The 20,920-nt window shown below is 31.8% G+C and overlaps 1 protein-coding gene across 4 annotated transcripts; it reads right to left on the bottom strand.

The window, feature by feature from the left end:
* Positions 1–75: 75 nt before the first annotated feature.
* Positions 76–19,856, bottom strand: LOC106668901 (C-terminal-binding protein). Of its 4 annotated transcripts, none has more exons than XM_014398071.2 (10): positions 19,528–19,856; positions 5,402–5,634; positions 4,527–4,753; positions 4,200–4,449; positions 4,027–4,126; positions 3,691–3,831; positions 3,426–3,629; positions 3,143–3,348; positions 1,415–1,457; positions 76–1,348 (listed from the first exon to the last, which is right to left on the bottom strand). In XM_014398071.2, exons 2-10 carry the CDS (start codon positions 5,609–5,611, stop codon positions 1,341–1,343), a joined length of 1,389 nt encoding a protein of 462 aa, XP_014253557.1. In that variant the 5' UTR covers positions 5,612–5,634; positions 19,528–19,856; the 3' UTR covers positions 76–1,340. The 4 variants fall into 4 exon arrangements, with proteins under 4 accessions (XP_014253557.1, XP_014253566.1, XP_014253548.1 ...); XM_014398080.2 differs by having other exon boundaries at positions 1,415–1,419; XM_014398062.2 differs by lacking the exon at positions 1,415–1,457.
* Between the last annotated feature and the right edge of the window lie 1,064 nt (positions 19,857–20,920).

Raw genomic sequence — 20,920 nt, 5'->3', positions numbered from 1 at the left:
CATAAGTCCTTTTGTGTTTTCCACTTACACGTTATGCTCACTTTATCTTTTAATTTATAATAAATAAACAATAAATAAAACCCCTGTGATGTTTATTTGAAAGTATTTTACTTGCGCCTCACCCAAATCTGAATATACAATAATAATAAAAATACAATTCCGACAAAACCTAGGCTGGAATAAATTTTCTACTTATATACAATACAATTCAAAATTATATAATGGGAACCACAAAAGCTGATTTTGTTTTTTTAAATATCTATTTACTTTTAGTTAGTTTTATGTATATAATTATTATAAAATAGGTTTTTTTTTTGTTGATTAAGTAAAACCTTTTGTTGCACCCACTATATCATATACATATATTTGTTTTAGAAAAACTTCATAACCTTGTATACTGCCAGTGGGTTATGTGTTTAATAGCAGGATTTTATTTTTTTAAAGAATACAGGGATATGATACAAGTATTTTGTTGAGAGTTACAAGGTTACGAAATTTAATTGCCATCCCAAATAAACCATCTAAAGGAACAATTATATTAATGATAAATGTGATATATATAATAACAACCGAGGTTTGCTACTATCGGTGAAAAAAAGTTAAAATGAAAACCATAGTAATTAAATTTATTACAAGTACAAAATATATTAGAGGCACATTTTATGGAGTTATTTTACTAAGTACATTTTCAAATATTTCTCTTCTGTAGTATGTCAATTGTAGTGAGAACATTTTTAAATTTTTTTTTTCTTTTTTAAATGCGATTCAAAAACGATTTTAGGAAATTTCAAGAAATTAAAATGAGAAATTTTCATTAAATCGTGTTTTCATCACAATTATTATATAAAAACTTGTGACTAGCTAGCTGTTTATATTTGTAATGTAGTCTGTTTCGTTTTTTTGAAATTACCTAAAAATAAAAGATAAAATGCCTTAACTTTATAAATTTGTTGCTGTCCTCTTTTCATAAAAGTCTGTACACCCTAATAATTCTTCCTTCTTTTTCTGTTAATATTCACACACAGCAGACAAAAGACACACACTGAATATTTGTTTTTTATGATATTAGAATCATCATGCTGCAAACTGTTATCACTTTGAAGAGCTTAAAGTTGTTCATACAAAAAATAAATTAAACAAAAAGAAAGAAGGAGAAGACAACGACGAAAAGGAAAGAAAAGAATAAAGTTCTTTCCCCTTTATACTACTATAACTTCACTTTTCACAATCTTCTTGTAAAAGAAATAAACTCGTTCACAAGCCTCTTCAGGGTTTCAACTCTTCAATGGACTTCAGAGGGTTCAGGTTTCACCACATGGTGGTTTGTTGGATCTGCACTGCTAAGAGGCTGAAAAAATATAAATATTTTAAACATACATTTAATTTAAACGTATTAAATAGATTTATCAATTACCATATCTTAAACGAGAGAAGTCCGTTACATCAATATTTGTTTCCTGATAAAATATTATAATTTTTTTATTTAACATCTTAGAATGTTCTCTATGTTACTGAATTTACTATTCCGTTCTACAATATGCATATCGCAATAAATTAAATTCTTCTCTCAAATTTAAAATGCCTTTAATTTTCTCTAAGATGCTTCACTTATCTCAAAAATGGATTTTTGTTCTAAATCAGACTACATAATTCATAAATAATTCACTCAGTGATATTCTGAGTGTAAAGGTGAATTTTTGGGGAGGGATGTAATTTCAAAGTGGTATTCATGTGGTGTTACTGTTATTTTCTATCCTCCAGCAACTGGAAGAAAATTAGCACTATTTATGTAAACGTCACTGGTAGAGGTTTGGTGCCAAAAATAACACCTAAAACTGTGAAAACCATGAAAAAATATACTGTTATCAAAATTTTACTCGTGACCAACAGAATCGGTCATGTCAAAAATAATTCCAATATAATAATCGTTTTGCTGGTTTACCACTGGAGCCAAATGATATTTCTTTTGCTGAATGATATTCTCTAGTGCTATACCTATATGTTTTGATGTATTGAATCAACTCTGGTAGCATTCAGCAATCATTCTACAAATTCTGAAGAAATAAAAGTACAATAAAAAAAATTATTTAGTAAACAATTATTACTTCTCAGAAATGTTCAAGGTGACGTTTTTCCACGTATAGGTTTATATAGAACTTGTAAGAAAGCTGAACATGATTTTCACACTATTTTCAGTTTTGTCCAGATTTAGAATATCCCAACTTATCTTACATTTATAAATCTTATAAAATTAAAAATGAAAAGTTAGAGAGCAGCTACATAACCCACACTTAATTTTGTTATAAGGTAACACCAACTCATTGTTAGAGATGAGAACAGTTTCTATATATTTTATTATTACAAATCAGAATCCTATGAATCTGAAAACTATATTTAAAAATGGGGAAGCAATTACTAACACCACATTTTTTATTTTATGCTTCTTCAATTCTTTGCCATCAGTCTAAATTTGTTCAAGTATACTGCATTTAAGCATAATGGATTTACATATGGTTTAAATTTTAAAATATATTTGTTTCATAATGTATTAATAGTGTTGACTTTTAGTGTTTCTTACAATTTGGAAATTTCAAAATTGCTAATAAATCATAAATTAAATGAAAGAGGATAATGAATAATGCAATTTTCTAGCAAAATTAAATGTGTATTTCACAAACTGTCGAAACTTTTGTAGGTAAATTCCTCTTCTTATGTGTAATTTAGATTATATAAATGGTATAACTGTCAATTCTTTCCAATTATTGGTTTTACAAATGGATAAATGTGTATACTTCAGTTTAACCACAAGAATTTAAATCCCTAGAATTCATCACAATTATGACCAAGGGAACAGTATAGCACGTTTTAAATTTTATTGTTCTCAAATTGTGTCTAAACGTTATGACTGAACTTATAAAATTAAAAATGAAACATTTAAGTTTTATAAATATATTTTTATGTACAAGGATTTTGCAAGTATTAAAGTAAACGTGGGTAATTTAATTGGTTCTGCTGTTTTGATGGCATAGTTATTGGAGAGAAAAAGATTAATTTCAATGGAAATGCACATAAACAGTATTCCCAGAATGCTAAGAACCACTGGATATTAAGAGTATATCAATTGATTTGATTGAATACTTACAATATTGTGTGGAATCTGCTGCTGAGGTGGTGGTTGCTGGGGTTGTGTGGGAGGTTGAGGAGGCTGGGCTGCGGAATGAGGTACAGTATCATGAGCTGTAGTTGAGTGGGCTTGCTGTACCGGAAGTGCTGACGCTACCACACCCGCACCTGAACCTGCACCTGCTGCTGCAGCTGCAGAGGAATAATAGCCACCGTTGATGCCAGCTGAAAATCATACAAGTAAGAACGATTCCTTTTAAAGTAATCGTACTGGGATTGAAATATTCCCTTACATGACTTACCGTCAGGTGCGGACACGCCTGGGTACCCAACAGCAGTTGGGAAGTATTCTTTGTTCACACAATTTCTGAGGCACTCTGGTATGCGACCAACAATCGCTCTCCTAATTTCTGAAGCGGCCATCTCCCTGAGCTCCGTACACGATGCATCAGAATAGAAGGCTGCATGTGGTGTTACAAGAAGATTTGGAGCATCCTTTAATGGTCCTGTAACATTTTATATTGTTATATTCTTGTTTTGCTATGTTATTAAATGGCAATTTATTACGTTGGTCTCCTTGGAATGCATTATAAGGCTCAGATTCATGAACATCAAGAGCCGCAGCACGTATCCTCCCTTGCTTCAATGCAGTTGCCAAGGCTTCATCATCAATCAAACCACCTCTAGCTGTATTCACCAAAAATGCTCCTAAAAATACTCAGTTGATCAGACTAATGTTACATTATTGATTAATATTATTGTTTCAAGTATTATTTTAATTAGAAGTGTTACACTATTTTGAATACTTGAAACGGAACTAGAACACAATAAATTAAACAATAAACACAAGAATTTTAATTTTTAGATTACATACATTGTTTAGATTTAATTATTATTACTAACCTGGCCTCATTTGCTTGATTGTAAAGTCATTAATAAGGTGGTGATTATGTTCATTCAAAGTACAATGAAGCGAAACACAATCTGATTGGAATAAGAGATCCTAAAGAGAAAAATAAATTAATAAAAATCTACAACTTAAGAATGATAATTTACTTAGCATAAAGCATTATTACCTGTAAGGTATAAACCCTTGTAAGACCCAAACTTTTTTCAATACCATCCGGCAAATATGGGTCATAAAAAATTACATTAAAACCAAAGGCTTTTGCTCTGAGTGCTACTGCTGAACCGATCCTGCCGAGGCCAATTATGCCAAGAGTGTCACCCCGGATTCTTGCACAACCTTGTGCGGCTTCCCGTACCTGTTCAGGCCCTGTAAACTTTTTGCCTTCCCGTACCATATTTGCTAACCAATATGTCCGCCTACAAGACAAAAAGATTATTTAAAAATATATATATTAGACCAACATGTTATTAGTATTTATTTTTAAAAAATTCACCTGTAAAGATTGAGAATAAGACATAAGGTTGTATCTGCTACTTCTTCGACACCATAACCAGGAACATTACAAACAGCAATGCCCAATTCACCAGCAGCTTTGACATCAATGTTATCAACACCACTTCCTATTCGAACAATGATCCTAAGGGTTTTAAATTTTTCCAAATCTTCTTTCGTTAGAACTATGGTGTGCCACATTAAAGCTCCGACAGCTTCATTTAATACCTAGAATATATAAAATAAAAACTCATACTTGAAAGTAGGTCGTTGACTTCTTAAAACAAAGTTTGCGTATCATTCTAACAAGTTTTAGTATATTTATACTATGCAATGAATCTCAGAAGTTATATATCATGAATCGTCTATGATTCACTAGCAAACATTTCTGCTCAGGTTCTGTCCCCTGCGCTTAATTTCATCATAGATTCCAACTGAATAAGTAAAATTTATTAATTTCATTGTTTTAATTGGTCCTATTGCTAAACCAGAAGGTTGAGGGTTCGAGTCCCGCACTAATCTTTTCACCAAAACCACACTTTACATAAAATTATAAATCACTGAATAATTGCTTAGGTTCAGCAATAGGACCAATTAAAACATAATATAATAATTACTTGAAAGACCAATACTTTGCTAACAGCTCCCTGTGGCCTCTTCAAGTTTGTCGAGAATCCAAAACGATTAAACATAATTTGAATATGATGCAAAAAAGAGGGGAATTTGAAAAAAGTTGTAGGTTGAGTGTGGTATCTCGGGGGTACAGAAGTCACAATAGCTTAAGTGGTTAGCACAGTGATGGATTTGAGTTTCTCATTTGTGACACTAATCTTTTCATCTCAACCACCCTTTACATAAAATTATAAATTTAATTACCTTTTCATGGATCTCAGAAGTAGACTGAGCATCACAGAATGCAACTGTGGCTACATCTTTAAGTATCGGCATTTCAATGGAACAGTCACGCCCATCGAGGAGGGCGACAAGTGGTCTCGTCTGCATGGGCCCATTCGCAATGGGACCTCTGAGTGCATCTAACCTTGGGCGTTTGGCCAGCATTTTCCGCTTATCCATTATATCACGCATTCATCATACACCACTTATTGTCCCTGAAAAAGAAATATAATAAAACAAGTGGCCAGTTGGGGCAATAGCTTCATTCTACTGTCAGAATCATAGATCAAAATGATTTATGAACGTGGAAAACGGATTGAGAATAACAAAGTAAACTGTAACTGTTATTCATTCATGACAGTTTTGTTTTCTCATGCTGTTATGGGTTATTTTAGTGTCCTATCCTGACTCAACACAGGGTTAGATCAATGGGTACATGGGATCACGATGAGGGCTTAAAACAGAAATTAACTTTGGACTGCTTTGACGATAGTGCACAAAACAAAGATGTGTCGATGACCTGGCAGTTCTTGTGAAGAGAGGAAAACTCCAGCTAATTCTTCCGCTGTAAGTTTGTTAAATCTACGCATAACCATTGGTATCAACAATATATCTAACTATCAACAAAACACAAAGTTAAGTTTGGCCAAGATTGGCTGTTAAAACTGCGTGGTCTAGTTTTTTTTTTTTTTTTTACTGGGCATCCTGAATTAGCTTTCGAGGAATCTATAAAAAAAAACATAAATGACCATATGACGGAACTTCACCCTCACACGTACAAAGTAATACAATAATGAAGAAATATAATACAAAATAACACAATATTAGGGTTTTTTTTTTTTTTTTTTTGACTGAGAAGTACTGTAACTGCAAGTTAATGGCCAATGGTTGAAGCTTTAATTCCAGCACGTGCCCCCACCTTTCATATTTTAATTACTTTTTTATCATCCTCTCAATTAATAATTTATGGTTTTGATGTCAAGGCCTTCTTTTAAGCTACCAAGAAGAAAAATCTGTGAAACGGTTTGGCTGAAATTTTGATCGACATTTACAATGATATATAAAAATATAGTTTTTGTGTCAATCTAAAATTGTGATTAACCAACATGGAATTGTTATGGTTGGATAAATAGAGCAAATAAACAGAGATATAAGAAGAGATTAGTCTTTGATATAATCCATAGTACTTTTGTAGTAAACAATTAAACGTTTTCACAAAAACATTTTTATCTGAGATCACTTTTAAAATCACTAATTACTATCAACAATAAATTCATTTACCAATTCCAGTCTTCAAAATATTACCTTTGGCTTCATTGAATTCTACAATATTACTGTTTATACAATACTACATGACTTTAGTCAATACAATTCTGAGACCCTAGTCAAAAAGATTTATTTAACATCGTCTCTTTCAACCCATTTTAAAATTCTGGTCACACATCAACTTTTCAAATAGTAAAAGTGGATTAAACAAGGGAGCAATCGCTAGGATAAAGTGAAATCCAGAAATAATGCACCTGACAGAAAAACAAAAAAAACAGCAAGAAAGGCAAATAAGGATGGCAGATCACCATTTTATCATTCAGACTCAACAATTTGGAGACATAAAATGTTTTAAAGTAAATTTTTGTAGATGGCATTGTAAAACTGCATTATTTCTATGGGAAAAATGTGTTCACATTTATATATAGAGTGTACCATGAACAGACGTCAATATTTCAGGAGAAATTATAAATGTCATATAGGATTAAAAAGTCCATAGTCTGATTCTCAATTGTATTCAAGATATTTCATTCCAAATTAACGTTTAATTGCTAAAAATTTGATTTTTCCGTTAGATAAAGTTTAAAAAAATTACATGAACACGACAATTAATGGATGACAAAAAATTAATAGCTTTATCCCTGGTAAAGTGCATCACATTTAATCAATTGAATACTGAACAATATTCAAATTCTTCTTATCTTCATATAATATAAATCTTTATTGTAGTTAACAAAAATAAAAATGCCAGTAATGCATGCTTTTTAATATTAATAAACTGTATGCTAGATGATAATGGGTTGGAAATAAATAGTTCCACAAAATCAAATGAACACCATCAAAAAACTTGTATGCTAGAAATTATCTGTTCTTGCAATATTAAAGTTTTTCAAAAGTTTAGAAATAAGTACTCATGGTAGTTCTGTTAGAAATTAATATATTTATCTCTGGGAAATATTTAATCATTTGAATGCTAAAAAGTATTTAAATTCTTCTTATCTTCATATAATACTAATATTTAAATTATAGTTGCCAAAAAAAATTGCCGGAATGAGCTGTATGCTAGAAATTATTTCTATTCTTGCAATATCAGCTTTTTTATGTATATGATAGTTTAGAAATAAGTGATCATAATTAGTTACCATGCAAATCAATAGATATGTCTCTGGTAAAGTCCATCATATTTAATTAATGCTGAAAAGTATTTAAATTCTTCTTATCTTCATATAGTACAAATATTTAAATTAAATTGGCCACTAAATTATTGGCCAATAATGAACTAGAACAGTAGGAATAATTTTTAATTAACTGAATACTAGCAATTATTTCCATTCTTGCAATATTAACGTTTTTTATATGGGATAGTTTAGAAATAAGTGCTCATGGTAATTCAGATGGAAATTAATAGATTTATCTCTGGCAAAGTTCATCATATTTAATTAATGCTGAAAAGTATTTAAATTCTTCTTATCTTCATATAATACAAATATTTAAATTATAGTTGCCGAAATTGGCCAATAATGAACTAGAACAGTAGGAATGATTTTTATCAAATGTATGCTAGGAATTATGTCTGTTCTTGCAATATTAGCTTTTTAGAAGTACTCAGGTTATAAGTCTCATAGTTGGTTTCCACGAAAATTAATAGATATCTCTGGCAAAGTACATCATATTTAATTATTTGATTGATGGTCAATATTAAGTCCTTATCTAAACTGGTTGGTAATGAAGTACAACAGTAGGTTTGATGTTTAATGAACCATCTGAACTGTATGGTTCTGGGGTTTTGTACATGTTGATCAAACTGGAGGGGAGTAATAAGTCCATAATTTATTTTGACTGGGAAAGAAGAATCACATAGTTTTACAAGAAATTAAGAGACAAAAGCCAATATATGGGAATCGTGGTGTTTAAAAAGAAAATGGTGATAAACTGGTAGATATTGTGTTGAAACAGTCTAAAGTTTTGGAGGGGGATGCTCATAAAGAGGAGTAACTAAATCAAAGTTGCTCACAACTTGTTCTCTAGACTTGTGCTCGGGAGTGGGGCTGAATGAAACTGCGTCAAAAGGGGGAGGAGGCAAAAACAGGGAAAGAGGAAACTTCTTAAAACTAACTTCACTCTAACTGGGAGAATGAGAAGAGAAAAGAGGGAAAAGAGGAACGGGTAGAGATGGAATGGAGAGAAGGGGGCAAAGAGAGTGAAGGGCGCCGCGCAAAGTTGCAATCATCAAGAAGTTGCTTTACCGCCCCCGCCCCCGTCCCGTAACAATCTCAACATCATCCCAGTCGCCCACACCCGCCGAACGGCCCTGACTCTTTAACTCCTTTCTCCTTATCTAACACCAATAGTCCTATCGCCCTTTTTTTCTCTACATTTCACCGATTTGACGAACTATTAAAGACGAATTATTAAAATAAAATAAAATAAAAAATACGAGGCACCTACACAAAAATAAAACAGTTTGGCCAAAGTTTCAAAGTAAAAAATCTAAGTTCATATTATTCAAATGTCTATTGTGTACATTTTTTTTTCTACGTCCATTGCAGCCATCTTAAAAATCATTGATATTTATTTCGCCACTACAAGATGTGGACCTTAATGTATGCTAAAAAAAATAATAAAAGAATTGCAATCACTTGCCATGCTTCAGGGTAGTATTGCACCTTACAAGTGAGTTAGATTTATTAAGTGTGGTTGTATACAGGCTTTCGAAATTGAAATTTCTTGGATAAAAAATATGCAATTAAAGCTAAGTGTCTGTTTGTTAGGTCCATTATTTTGCATATTTTTTATCCCAGAAATTTTAGATTTAAAACCTGCTGACAACTGCATTAAGTCAACAAATGTAACTCCGTTCTAAGGTGCAATACTGCCCCGAGGATGGCCTTATAAAGGTCGAAAGTTTGGCAAGTGATTGCACTTTCTTTTATCTATTTTGACCGTACACCACATAGTAACTAAGCAATAATTTAACTGAGTCTAATTAAAGAAAAAAACATCTTTTCATTATCGTAATAGTAACAAACAATAAACAAAAGTTGAAGTTTAACTAACGTAGAAAATTATTTACTTTACAACGTTGTTTTTAACTATTTTCTGTTTCTAAACATATTTCTTTATGGAAAACACAAAGTAATAATGGGTCAAGCAAAAGAAAAAAAAAAACATTTTCCATTCAAACAATTACAATAATTAACAAAAGTTTAAGTTGATATAACGAGGATATATCAAGTTTAAGAATTATGAATTATTTATTTTACAAAGTTAGGACTATTCTCGGTTCACGGCAGCCATTTTGTTGTTCTTCATTCTAACTGCAGAACAATAAAAGATTAGTTCGAGTAAAACTTTTCCAATTATAATAACCAGAAACGTTATAACGATAATTTCAAATATAAATTTAACTATATAATTTAATTACATGTATGTAATCGTATTTACACTATTCCTAACAAGTTAGATTCGGACAAAATAAATAGTGAACGTCTTCAGTATTTTTTTTTAATTGTTGCCGATGCATTTTGGGGCCAATCTGGCTTCCCTCTTCAGGGCTTGTTGGAGTAATAATAAACTTGATTTAGAGTTTGTTATTAAGGCTACAAAAAAAAGGCAATCAAGCAAAAAAGAAGGAGTTATATTCCTAAAAATGCTCAGTACCCGGCAACTGTATGCAAGTTTCTTTTCATTTCCGACACGGTTGTGTTGTGTCCACATGATCGGATTAAGTGAAACTATTAGCAATTAAAATAACAAAAATAAAGAAGTCAGTGGTTTAAAATGTAGAAAATAAAGGCGAATATAACAGAATTTGTAATGTTCACAAGTATATTCAACCGACTGACAAGTTCCGTCTAACAGCAATTATATTTTATTGACTGAAGTAAAACAAAAACAAACAAAAAACACATTTCTTGCTGTAGTAATTAAAATAACAACAAACAATTAAAGAAAACTTAATGGTTTAAGTGAAGGTCCGCTGTTTTACAACCTTTCTCGGCAACGAACTTTCAAATCCCCGATTTTCATTTCAGAAACAAATTAAATAAATAGTGATTGGGGATGTGGAATAAATATTTCTTTTTGTAACAAAGACAATCACAATTCATAATAATTTGCTACAATAAAGTATATTTTCAGTTATTATTTTTACAAGGTTCCGAAGTTCCTATGCTTCGTACAAAACATAAATAATGTAGGCACGGGTCAAGCAAAAATAAAACATTACTTTACTGTTTTAATAATTAAAACAATAAACAAACAAACAAGAAGTTTAATATGTAGGCACAAATAAATTTATTTTACATTGTTTCTATTTAATCTAGGTTCCGAGCGGCCATCTTATAAAGTTCCTCCTCTTCATTCCAAACACAAAGCAATAATGGATAGGGTCAAGTAGTTTAGATTGGTTAAACGAGAGACTTCAGAACAGTGGCCGGGGTGGAAGCAGATGCAAATAATTGGCTTGGCTTAACAACAGGCAAAGTTCCTTTTATTTAAGATGCCCGGGCAGGTGAAAGGTTTCTTAAATTGGCTCGCCAATTTGCTTTTATAGCCAGTTTGAAGAACTGTCGAATCCCATCGAGTTTTGTCCACAAACAATTAATTTAAGTACACAGCATATCTTTTCATTTCACGATAGGTCACGCACATTTGTAAAATTCATGTTCGAATTATCAATTGTCTATAATCTGTTTAGACACTAAGTTCTAAACGTATAAAAAGTTTCATTTGAAAGTATAGCACGTATAGGAATGAGGTAATGCTGACCAAGTACAATCTATGGCCAACCTTTTCTTTGTACAACTAATGCAAACAGGTACACTGTAAGGCAAACTTTTCAAGTTCTGACGACGTCTACTTCACTTCACAAGAAGAGATTGACATAAAATACGACCTGGAAGGACAGTGTCCACAGGATATCGATTTCCCCCCACTGCCATCTCTTGAGCTATCTTCTACTCTACTCCGATCTTACAAAGCTCACTAAACTGGTCTCGATCTTCAGAACTCCGAGTGGTAATTTATTGTTCGTTAAACACATACACGACCCATTAGCCCCACCAACAATAAATATAGGGTACTGCCAAGATTTACCAACTTGTGGCGGTAGTGCTGAAGTTTGAGCCAAGTTTAATCTCAATCCATATTCAACGAGACAATAAAAGTTTGATTCAAACTGAAATTTCACATACCAGCATTCAAATAAGCAAAGCCAGCATTGGATTGGATCTAACTTTAATCAAAAGACACATAATATGCAAAGAATGTTGGGCATGAACTTATATTTGATTGACCAATTACCACAATGAAATATTGAAGCTACATGTGTATTTTTCTAAGAGCTTATAGCATTTCCATGGATGTTAGAAGTAATTTATATATAAACTATGTATACACAAAACAAATGGTAAAAACAAGTAGTCTTAGCAATAAACCTAGGTAACGTTTTGTTCAAATATACAAAAACGTCTGGAGAGGGAGTGGATTTTATATAAGAAAAGGAGAGGAAGTGAGGGAGGGAGAGAGAGAAGAGAGAAGAGAGAAGAGAGAAGAGAGAAGAGAGAGAGAGAGAGAGAGAGAAGCGAACGAAAGAATTAGAGCAAGAATAAAAGAGAGAGGAAAGGGAGGGAAATGTGTAGATTGAGAGATAGGTGATATTAGTGATGATGATGATACTAGGTTAGATATCAGCTAACTTGATCTCTTGTAACTCATTCATTTTAACAATTTCAACCCCAAAAAACACTCACTTATCATCAGTGCGTCAGATTCAATCAATACTAGTCAATTGTTAATATGAGAGGAATAGTAACGGTTCAATACAGCAAGAAGGGTCCCAGGTAACCGGAAATATACCGTTACTTGACTGGTGTTCGACACGTGTGAGCAAACTTTCACCTAGGCGCATAACAGAAATTTATAGTTTCCTTATTCCGTTTTATTTCACATTACACACCATATAAAAACCGAATACATCGTACAGTCGAATGTTAAAGTATTTATGCACATTGAGTTGAAATATTTGATAATAGTGGACCTATTGAAAAATAAAAAAATCAACGTTGATTTTTTTCTTTAATCGAGTTCTTTATGATCTCCTATAAAATAAATATGACATTTTTAGTTACAATTGAGTGAATCAGTTGCCCTCTAATGTTGTACAATATAAAAATGATTAGTCATTCCATTAATCTTTTTATCAGAGATAATTGCTTGTATTAGTAATTTGTACTGTTTTATCACGTGTACTTCATTTTTTCAAATCAATCCCATTTCATTATACATTTACATGCTAATTTATATATATTTAAAACAACAGGATATTGGGTTTCCAATCATATCGTACAATCTCATGTCGTTATCTCCATAGAGGTAAAATACAATCCCTCAACTACAATAGGCAGCAATACAAAAAATTTAAACGCCTGGGGTGATTTATTTTATTTTATATTATTCAATTTATAAAAAGGGAGGCATTAATGCGTCAGAAATTTATTGGAAAGTTGTCCAAATTCGGAATAAATAGACTCCGACTTTATTTAAAGTTGTAAAAAGAGTTTTATGAAATATCAGACATTCCATTGAGACAATTAATAGGGCTAAACTTCGCCAATTAAAAATTTTCGAATGAAAATATAAACTTGCAAAAGCTTGAGCGGGGACGGTCAATTTGTTAAATGTTATTCAATTAAATACTGGTAGCTGAAAGCATACTGAACATAGTACGGAAAGTTCACATAATTAGCTCAATGCATTTATGAAATTCAAACTTTAAACGTTAGACAATGTGTAAGGATAAACACTGATGATTATGTAATAAAATGTATGAATCTAAATTTACATGTTTTTTCCACATAAATTGCCAATGAAAATAAAGAGGAAATTAAGTCATATCGTGTTTGAATCATGACATAAGGTTCAACTAAAACCCGTTATTACATAAATTAATCGTTTTCCATTCAACAAATGTTTAATTGATGGCCTGAAGGGAATAGCTCAGAAACATTTAAAATATAAATATTCCTTTAATGTTATCGTGCATTGTTCAATGTTAAATTTTAGGCTAATAACTCGTCAAATTTTAAACAAATTTAATTTTTTATTTAGTGGTTAGAAAAGGCGTAAGTCATAGCAAATCGTCAAAAACTAGGCCTAATAAAAGCTATATTGGAAAAATGTAAGCCATCCAATTAATTAACTTAACTGTAGTTATTATTTGCATAAGTAATTTAAATATAATTTATGAAGAAAGATTAACAACGTGATCTTATGCGAATTTTAACAATATTTAATGAACTGTAAACTTTCTGTAAGTATTTGTTTCTTTATTATAACGTATATATTGATTATACCATATCACACCCTGAGGTTGTCATCTATATAATTAAATAGTTTCTGAATTTCAAACTGACACTATTGTCTATTTTAAATTTTTATTTAGCCACTTTGCAATACAAGAATAAATTAAAATTTTGTAACAAAAAACACCCTGGCAGTAATTGTTAAATAAGTCGAAAAACTGACTTTCCCTATGACATGGCTTTGTAATTGAATCATCTCATTAAAGCAGAGTACACCTTGACTGCATTAAAAGTTACACTTTGTACCAATAATGGGACAATGTAGAAAGATGATTTTATTTCCTCTACGCTTGATATTGGAACTTTATGCTAAATATGTGATGATCGAAAAAAAAAAATCACTATTTTAAGACATCTCATCTCTCTAAGCAGATAACGATAAAGATATCCAACATAACATACCAGTAGCGCGAGAAAAAAAACCTTAAAGAGAGTCTGCAAAGGTTAGTTTTTATGTTCCATGCAAAGGGACATCAAACACCGGCAAATATTCACTCGATGAAGACCCAATAACCCTACAACTTCGTAAATTTATCATCTTGGAACCAAATAGGAGTAAAGTGTATACAAACGACGACTTCAATTCATTGAAAATCGTTCAAGACCTCCCATAATCAACAGAAAGACCCAAAACCCAAAATCTAACTACTTCAAATAAAAGTATATTACAATAATAAAATTATCTTCAGAACAACAGGGAAAACAACACCAATTAAGTGAATGCAAAGTACCAACTACCCACCAATTAATCAACGGAAAATTTTAAAAATTCAATAAAAGACTGCTAAATAAATGAACCAATTAATAACATAATTGGACAACTTTCTATGCACTTTTTAAGTCTAAAGACGTATTGTGAATTATCATTGTGTTAAGCTAATATGTCATAATAAATAACAATGTCATCATCAGATGATAAGTGTTATTATGAGTTGAAAAACATTGCTTTTACATAAGTAATTATGCATAAAATTCATAAAGGAACAGTATAACGTTTAGACGATAATGAAATAGTAGCGGGTTTTATGGTATGTCCTTTTATATATGAAATTTGTAAAGTTTTCTCGTTTGGTCTCTCTTTGGTTTGATATGAGAGAAGCATAAAACGCTTTAACATAAAGCAATAATTTTGATAAAATGATACAATATTTTACAGTTGTCGTCAGATAATGATAATAAAGTGGTTTGAGACGTCCTAATGACAATTGTGAAACATCAACACTTTCTTGACAATTATTTAAGTTTAAGAAGACCATCATAGTCGTAAGAAGTGGACGTCAATAAAGTTTCCCCAGTTCGGCTTGAGTAAACGGAGTAAGTCGGGGCCGGTTGGTGGGGGTTTGAAAGCAAGTGGATTGGATGCACCGAGAGACCCAACAGTTAGTTTACCAGTTGGGTCCGTCCGGCAATTCGAAAGACTTAGCGCGTCGGACCTTTCTCCCCCCACCCGACCCAACAGAAGAATACCCCAATCTAGTGAAAAACCGGCCGGTTGAACCTGAGAACTCTTCCCTCTCCTCGGCCATCTAGCAACGCACGCTCTTGCCTCTTGGACATGACCGCCATTTGTACAAAACCGGTCGATATGCTGTGGGCGGAAACGGAAAGGCAGATGTCTCCTGCACGACTCCCCTCTCACCGGCGGACAATAGTAGCATAATTTCGATCGCTGGGACGTTTTTGTTTGGAAAACGGCAACGCTACGAGAAGAATGATAAGTTTTTCCCCATAGACAATCCTGGGGGAGAAGGGAAAAAAATTTGCACAAAGCTATGATCAATGAACTAAAATCTCCTACAAACCATGACCAGCGGTCAATTTTGGCATTTGAAACCCACGTTTTGGTTAAATATGTCTTATTGAACATTTTGTGTTAACATGAAAATCCTGGCCTGAAAAACCCTAAATGTTTCACCCATTCTGTCAAACATTAAACTTTGGAAAAAATTCACCATTCAAGTTGGCAATAAAGACAAAATAAAAAATAACTACCAAAGCTAATATATCAGTAATTATATATTATATTATTATCAATATGAAATAAATCGCTTAGAATTATCCAATAAATTTATAAAAATAATAACAGAAACATTTACTCATATTAAAAAAAAAATTACACAAACCACTTGTTTCTGTTAGGAATTTAAGTAACTGAACAAATAATTATGGGTTTTTTTCAATGATCTAAGCATCATGGAAAAAGCGATTGCAGGATTTCACCAAAAAATTCGTACAATATTCAGCCTGAAATTTGAACTTGACAAATGGAAACTTGTGTTTCTAAAATGTGCCAAAACCGTAAGGTTCTTTGGGACAAAATCCATTATAGGAGTAATTTATTGAGCCTACAGAACAATTGATAAGGACAGGGAAGTCAATCGAACCTACATAAAAAACACGAAATAGACAATATTTACTTAGTAATAAAAGCATGACTACAAAGTGTGAAAGTGACTAAACTTCTACTATAGCACCTCCCTTCCATTCCCTTGCCATTTATTGAAACGCGAACAAATTAGCAACTTTCACAGTAATGAAAACTAAACAAACCGAGACAGCCGGACTGAAAATACGCCCAGCTTACCCAACTGAAAAAATAAATTAATGCGGACACAATTTGGCAAATTGGTTACGAAACAAGATTTGAGCTATAATGACTGACAAAACTTTTATTACAAATTAATTAATTAAATTTAAAAAAGTCAGAAACTTACAATCAAGTAAATATTACAAACATCATGGGCTTAGGTTTTAAACAGAATTAATCCAATAATAATACATCTATTTTTTTACTTTTTGTTTTAACTTTTTATATCATTTGATTTGTAATGTCCTTAATAACACTATTATCATTAAAAAGTTTATTGCTCCATTATATGACAGACGTTAGTAGAGATATTTTGTAATATTTCACAATGTAACGATATTGCTACTCAAATTGACAGATAAAAGATGGAAATTATAAATTAATTGACAGATAAAAGATGGAAATTATAAATTTATTATTCAATATAAATATGTTGAATTGCCGGCATAATTTCATTTTGGGAAGATTTAACAAACTTTTCAACAGCGGTCAGAAAGGCAAACTTTAATCGAGAGAAAAGTTAATAAATTTTATTTTATAGACTGTTAATGTTAGATAAACGAAGAAAAGTGTATTGATTCAAGCTCGCGTAGAGTCAACTATTACGGGACTATTACGGCTTATTACTCCAGCGTTTTATTAGCAAGTTTGTCAATAAAGGATTAAGTTAAAATAATGGAACCGTATTTAGTAAAAACAAACAAAAAGGGCGTTATTCAATCAAACAAACGATAATTAAAGGCCGATGGTGAAAAAATGCATAGTGCATTTCGGGTGTCAAAAATAAATGAGTCATGACGTTTATTTAGACCGAGAAGATTGGCGAGTGTTATTCTCAATTTTAGACGAGAAACACAAAAACAGAAAATGGGAGGTGGTCAGAAGGGTTGATTTGATACAATATACTGTTCATACATTATTACGACAAAGAAACAGAAACGCTCAGGACCTGTACAGACTAATCGACGACAAGGATAACACAGAAAGCCAGAAAAAACATTAAAAATCATCACTTTCAAGACACAATTTCAGTTTGAATTTCGAACAAGCTAATAAGACAATATTGAGAAATAATGCGCGCTAACATACCTTCCACCCACAATGTAACAAGGCGTACAATAAATATTGACTTCTAGGGTGTCATATAAAAAATGAATTAAGTAAATTAAATAAACGAGAACCGATTTGCCATCGCTTGGGATTTCCTATGATTGTAACACGATAAAAAAAAAGTTCCAATACGATAATTAAAAATCCTAATCATGATCAAATTCCACGATGAACTTAGATTTATACCTGTAATAAGCAATATTCTTACACATTGGACGATATTTAACAAAATGTTGTAAAACAAGGAATTGTATTATATTCCGTGAAGGTATGGTGGTGTTTTATTTAATAATTACTCCATTATGTTTCTGCACCGTTTCAAAAATTGGTGAAACAGTTCAAAAAAATAAAGGAGTAAACATGGAATTGAACAGAAAAACGATTCTTGTTTGATTACTGGAAATTGCTTATAATGAATTAATGAAATAAATAAAAATGAAGAAATGAAGTTATGGTGTGTTTTGCTTAATGATTACTCCTTTATTTTTTCTGAAATGTTCCACCAGTTTTCCAAATATTGGTGGAGCAGGTCAGAAAAATAGTCTCATGGAATAATGGATCAGCAAAACGGTTCCTATTTTTGCGTACTGACGAACTGGTTGAATTTTTTCAAATTTGCGATCATTTGATCACTGTAAATTATTTATAATGAATAAAACAAATTCACTTTCGTTGAAAATTATAATAAATGAAATTAAATAAAAATAAATAAATGAAGGTATGGTAGTGATTTGCTTATTAATTATTCCTTTATTTTTCTGAATTGTTCCACTAGTTTTTCAAAAATTAGTGGAACAGTTCAGAAAAATAAGGAGTGAACATAGAATTGATGAGCAAAACGGTTCTTAATTTTGAATATTCTCGACCTATTGGAATTTGTTCCAATTTACGATTTGTCTACTGGAAATTACTTATAATGAATAAAACGAATTTTATTTTTGTCGAAGATTATACTAAATGAAATTAATTAATAATAAATAAATTAACAAATGATGGTGTTTTGCTTAATAATTAATTGTTCCTTTGTTTTTCTGAACTATTCCACCAGTTTTACAAAAACTAGTGGAACTGTTCGGAAAAATAAGGAGGGAACATGGAATTGATGAGCAAAACGGTTCTTAATTTTACACATTGACAAACTGCAGGAATTTTTTCAAATTTTTTGATCATTTGATCACTGGAAATTATATACAACAAATAAAACAAATTTTATTTTTGTTCAAAATGAATATAAACGTTCTTTTTAACGGAAAATTCCATGTCAGTCTTTGAGACTGAACGAACGGTAAATATGGAGCTTTCGACTGGGGGGGAAAAAACATGAGATTGTAATGTACATAAGATAACCTAAAAAAGTAACCTTATATATGCAAACTAACAATGAGAAAAAAATTATTTCCAATTCTCTTTAGAAAAGGGTGATTGTGAACTAACAATTAAAGAGTTTTAGGTTATCAACAACTAACAGTTTCATTATTTATTTACAAAAACAAAACCATAAAAGAATGCTGAACGAGCCGAGTTTTAAAATTAATCTTGAACTCGCCGGTCAAGGTATCAAAAAGAAATAAAACGAATGTATAGTCGGAAAATGGAAAAATTTTAATAATAAATAATAGGTTTATAAGAGTTTGAGTATGGCGTGTCTAAGACAGGCTTTCCCACTTTTCAACGGAAACTTGTTTATAAGGATCTTACATGAAAAGTGAGTTAGTAAACGTGAATAAGAAGTACGGATGGTATTTGGTTTTAAGTCAGACGAAAAATACGATATCACTTACCTCAGAACTGAGTGGAAAAAGGGTCGAATGTAAGCCACGCTGCTGTCTGTCGGTCAACGGCCGGTTCCTTAACACACAACTTCCCAACTAAAACTATCCCTTTCCCAGGATAAGAAGGTGAAACGAAGAACTCGCGCCGGAATAGAGGAGAGCCGGTGTAAAGTCCTGCACTCTCCGGTCCTGTTTGCTATTTCTCCTCCGCCTCGGCTTTACAGAGGAACGTTTTCGACTTCGGACGAAACGTTACCACGGCGTTCGGGTGCGAGTCCCCTTTACGATTTCGTTCAAGATGGCCGCCAATCGTCTCGCGGAATAACGCAGTGCGCGATATCCTACGAGACCACTACCCCCACTACTCGAAATCAACATTTAGGTGTGTACAATTGATGAAAAAAGTTTAAATTTACAAAAAACAAAGAAGAAAATTAATTAAACAATTAACATTAAAAGAAAATAAAACACTGAAATAGTTTTAAACTGTCAAAACGAAACCCGAAACGTTGTTAACAAAATCTAACTCAAGTTTATAAATGCCGGAGGGGCGACGTCAAAAAAACGAAGCAAAACAAAAACGAAAAGAAAATTATTTCTCTCACAAAAAAAAACTATTTCAACAATAAAAAAAGTTTAATCCTATTTCATTCATGCTATTCCATCTTGCTTATACAAAATTCATTATTGAATTATTATGAAGGCATAAAAATGAATTACGTTTAATTAAACTTTGTAAAAACTTGAATTACCATTATTTCCAAGATTTAAACGTCAGTTGAACGTAAAATAAACAGTAAATGTGTAAATATATACTGCTAGTATGTAAATGTATATTACTGCACTTACAAATATTATTGATTTTTTTATGTCTTGTTCGACCCGAAACTTCCCGCTTGAGAACTAACAAATTTGAATTTTAAGCTGAGGCCGGGAATCGAATTGCATAAAGAATGTAATTTATCCTTTATCCTTATTACATTACGGGAAAATTTCCAAATAGTGCAGCCTTACAGAATAGTTAACATAATAACATTTATGTGCAGTAAGAAATACATATAAAATTTGTAAACAGCCAAAAATATGTCAAGTGCAAAGTTAAAAGTAAGTATGGTACATAACACAAAACAAAATAGAAATTTAGTAGGAACAGCACAAATTATTTGTATTTGTATAGCTTCAAACTACAGCAGGCTTGAGAATCATCCACCCTGGGTGTTGGCAGTCCAGGGTCAGACCTCAACCTTATCCATTCAGCCACCGAGGTTGGGCTCCTGGGAGGCGGGTACTGTCAACAACCAGGTCAATTCAGCTCCCAACCCATCCAGTTCCAAACCTATTCATACTCGCGTTCATGTTTAAATACATTTACTTTTATTTATATACCATTCTTTAATTAGAG

This window comes from Cimex lectularius, unplaced genomic scaffold (genome assembly GCF_000648675.2).
Source record: "Cimex lectularius strain Harlan isolate CLEC.00 unplaced genomic scaffold, Clec_2.1 scaffold209, whole genome shotgun sequence".
In the NCBI taxonomy this organism is placed as follows: domain Eukaryota; kingdom Metazoa; phylum Arthropoda; class Insecta; order Hemiptera; family Cimicidae; genus Cimex; species Cimex lectularius.
This window is presented reverse-complemented; position numbering and strand designations above follow the sequence as displayed.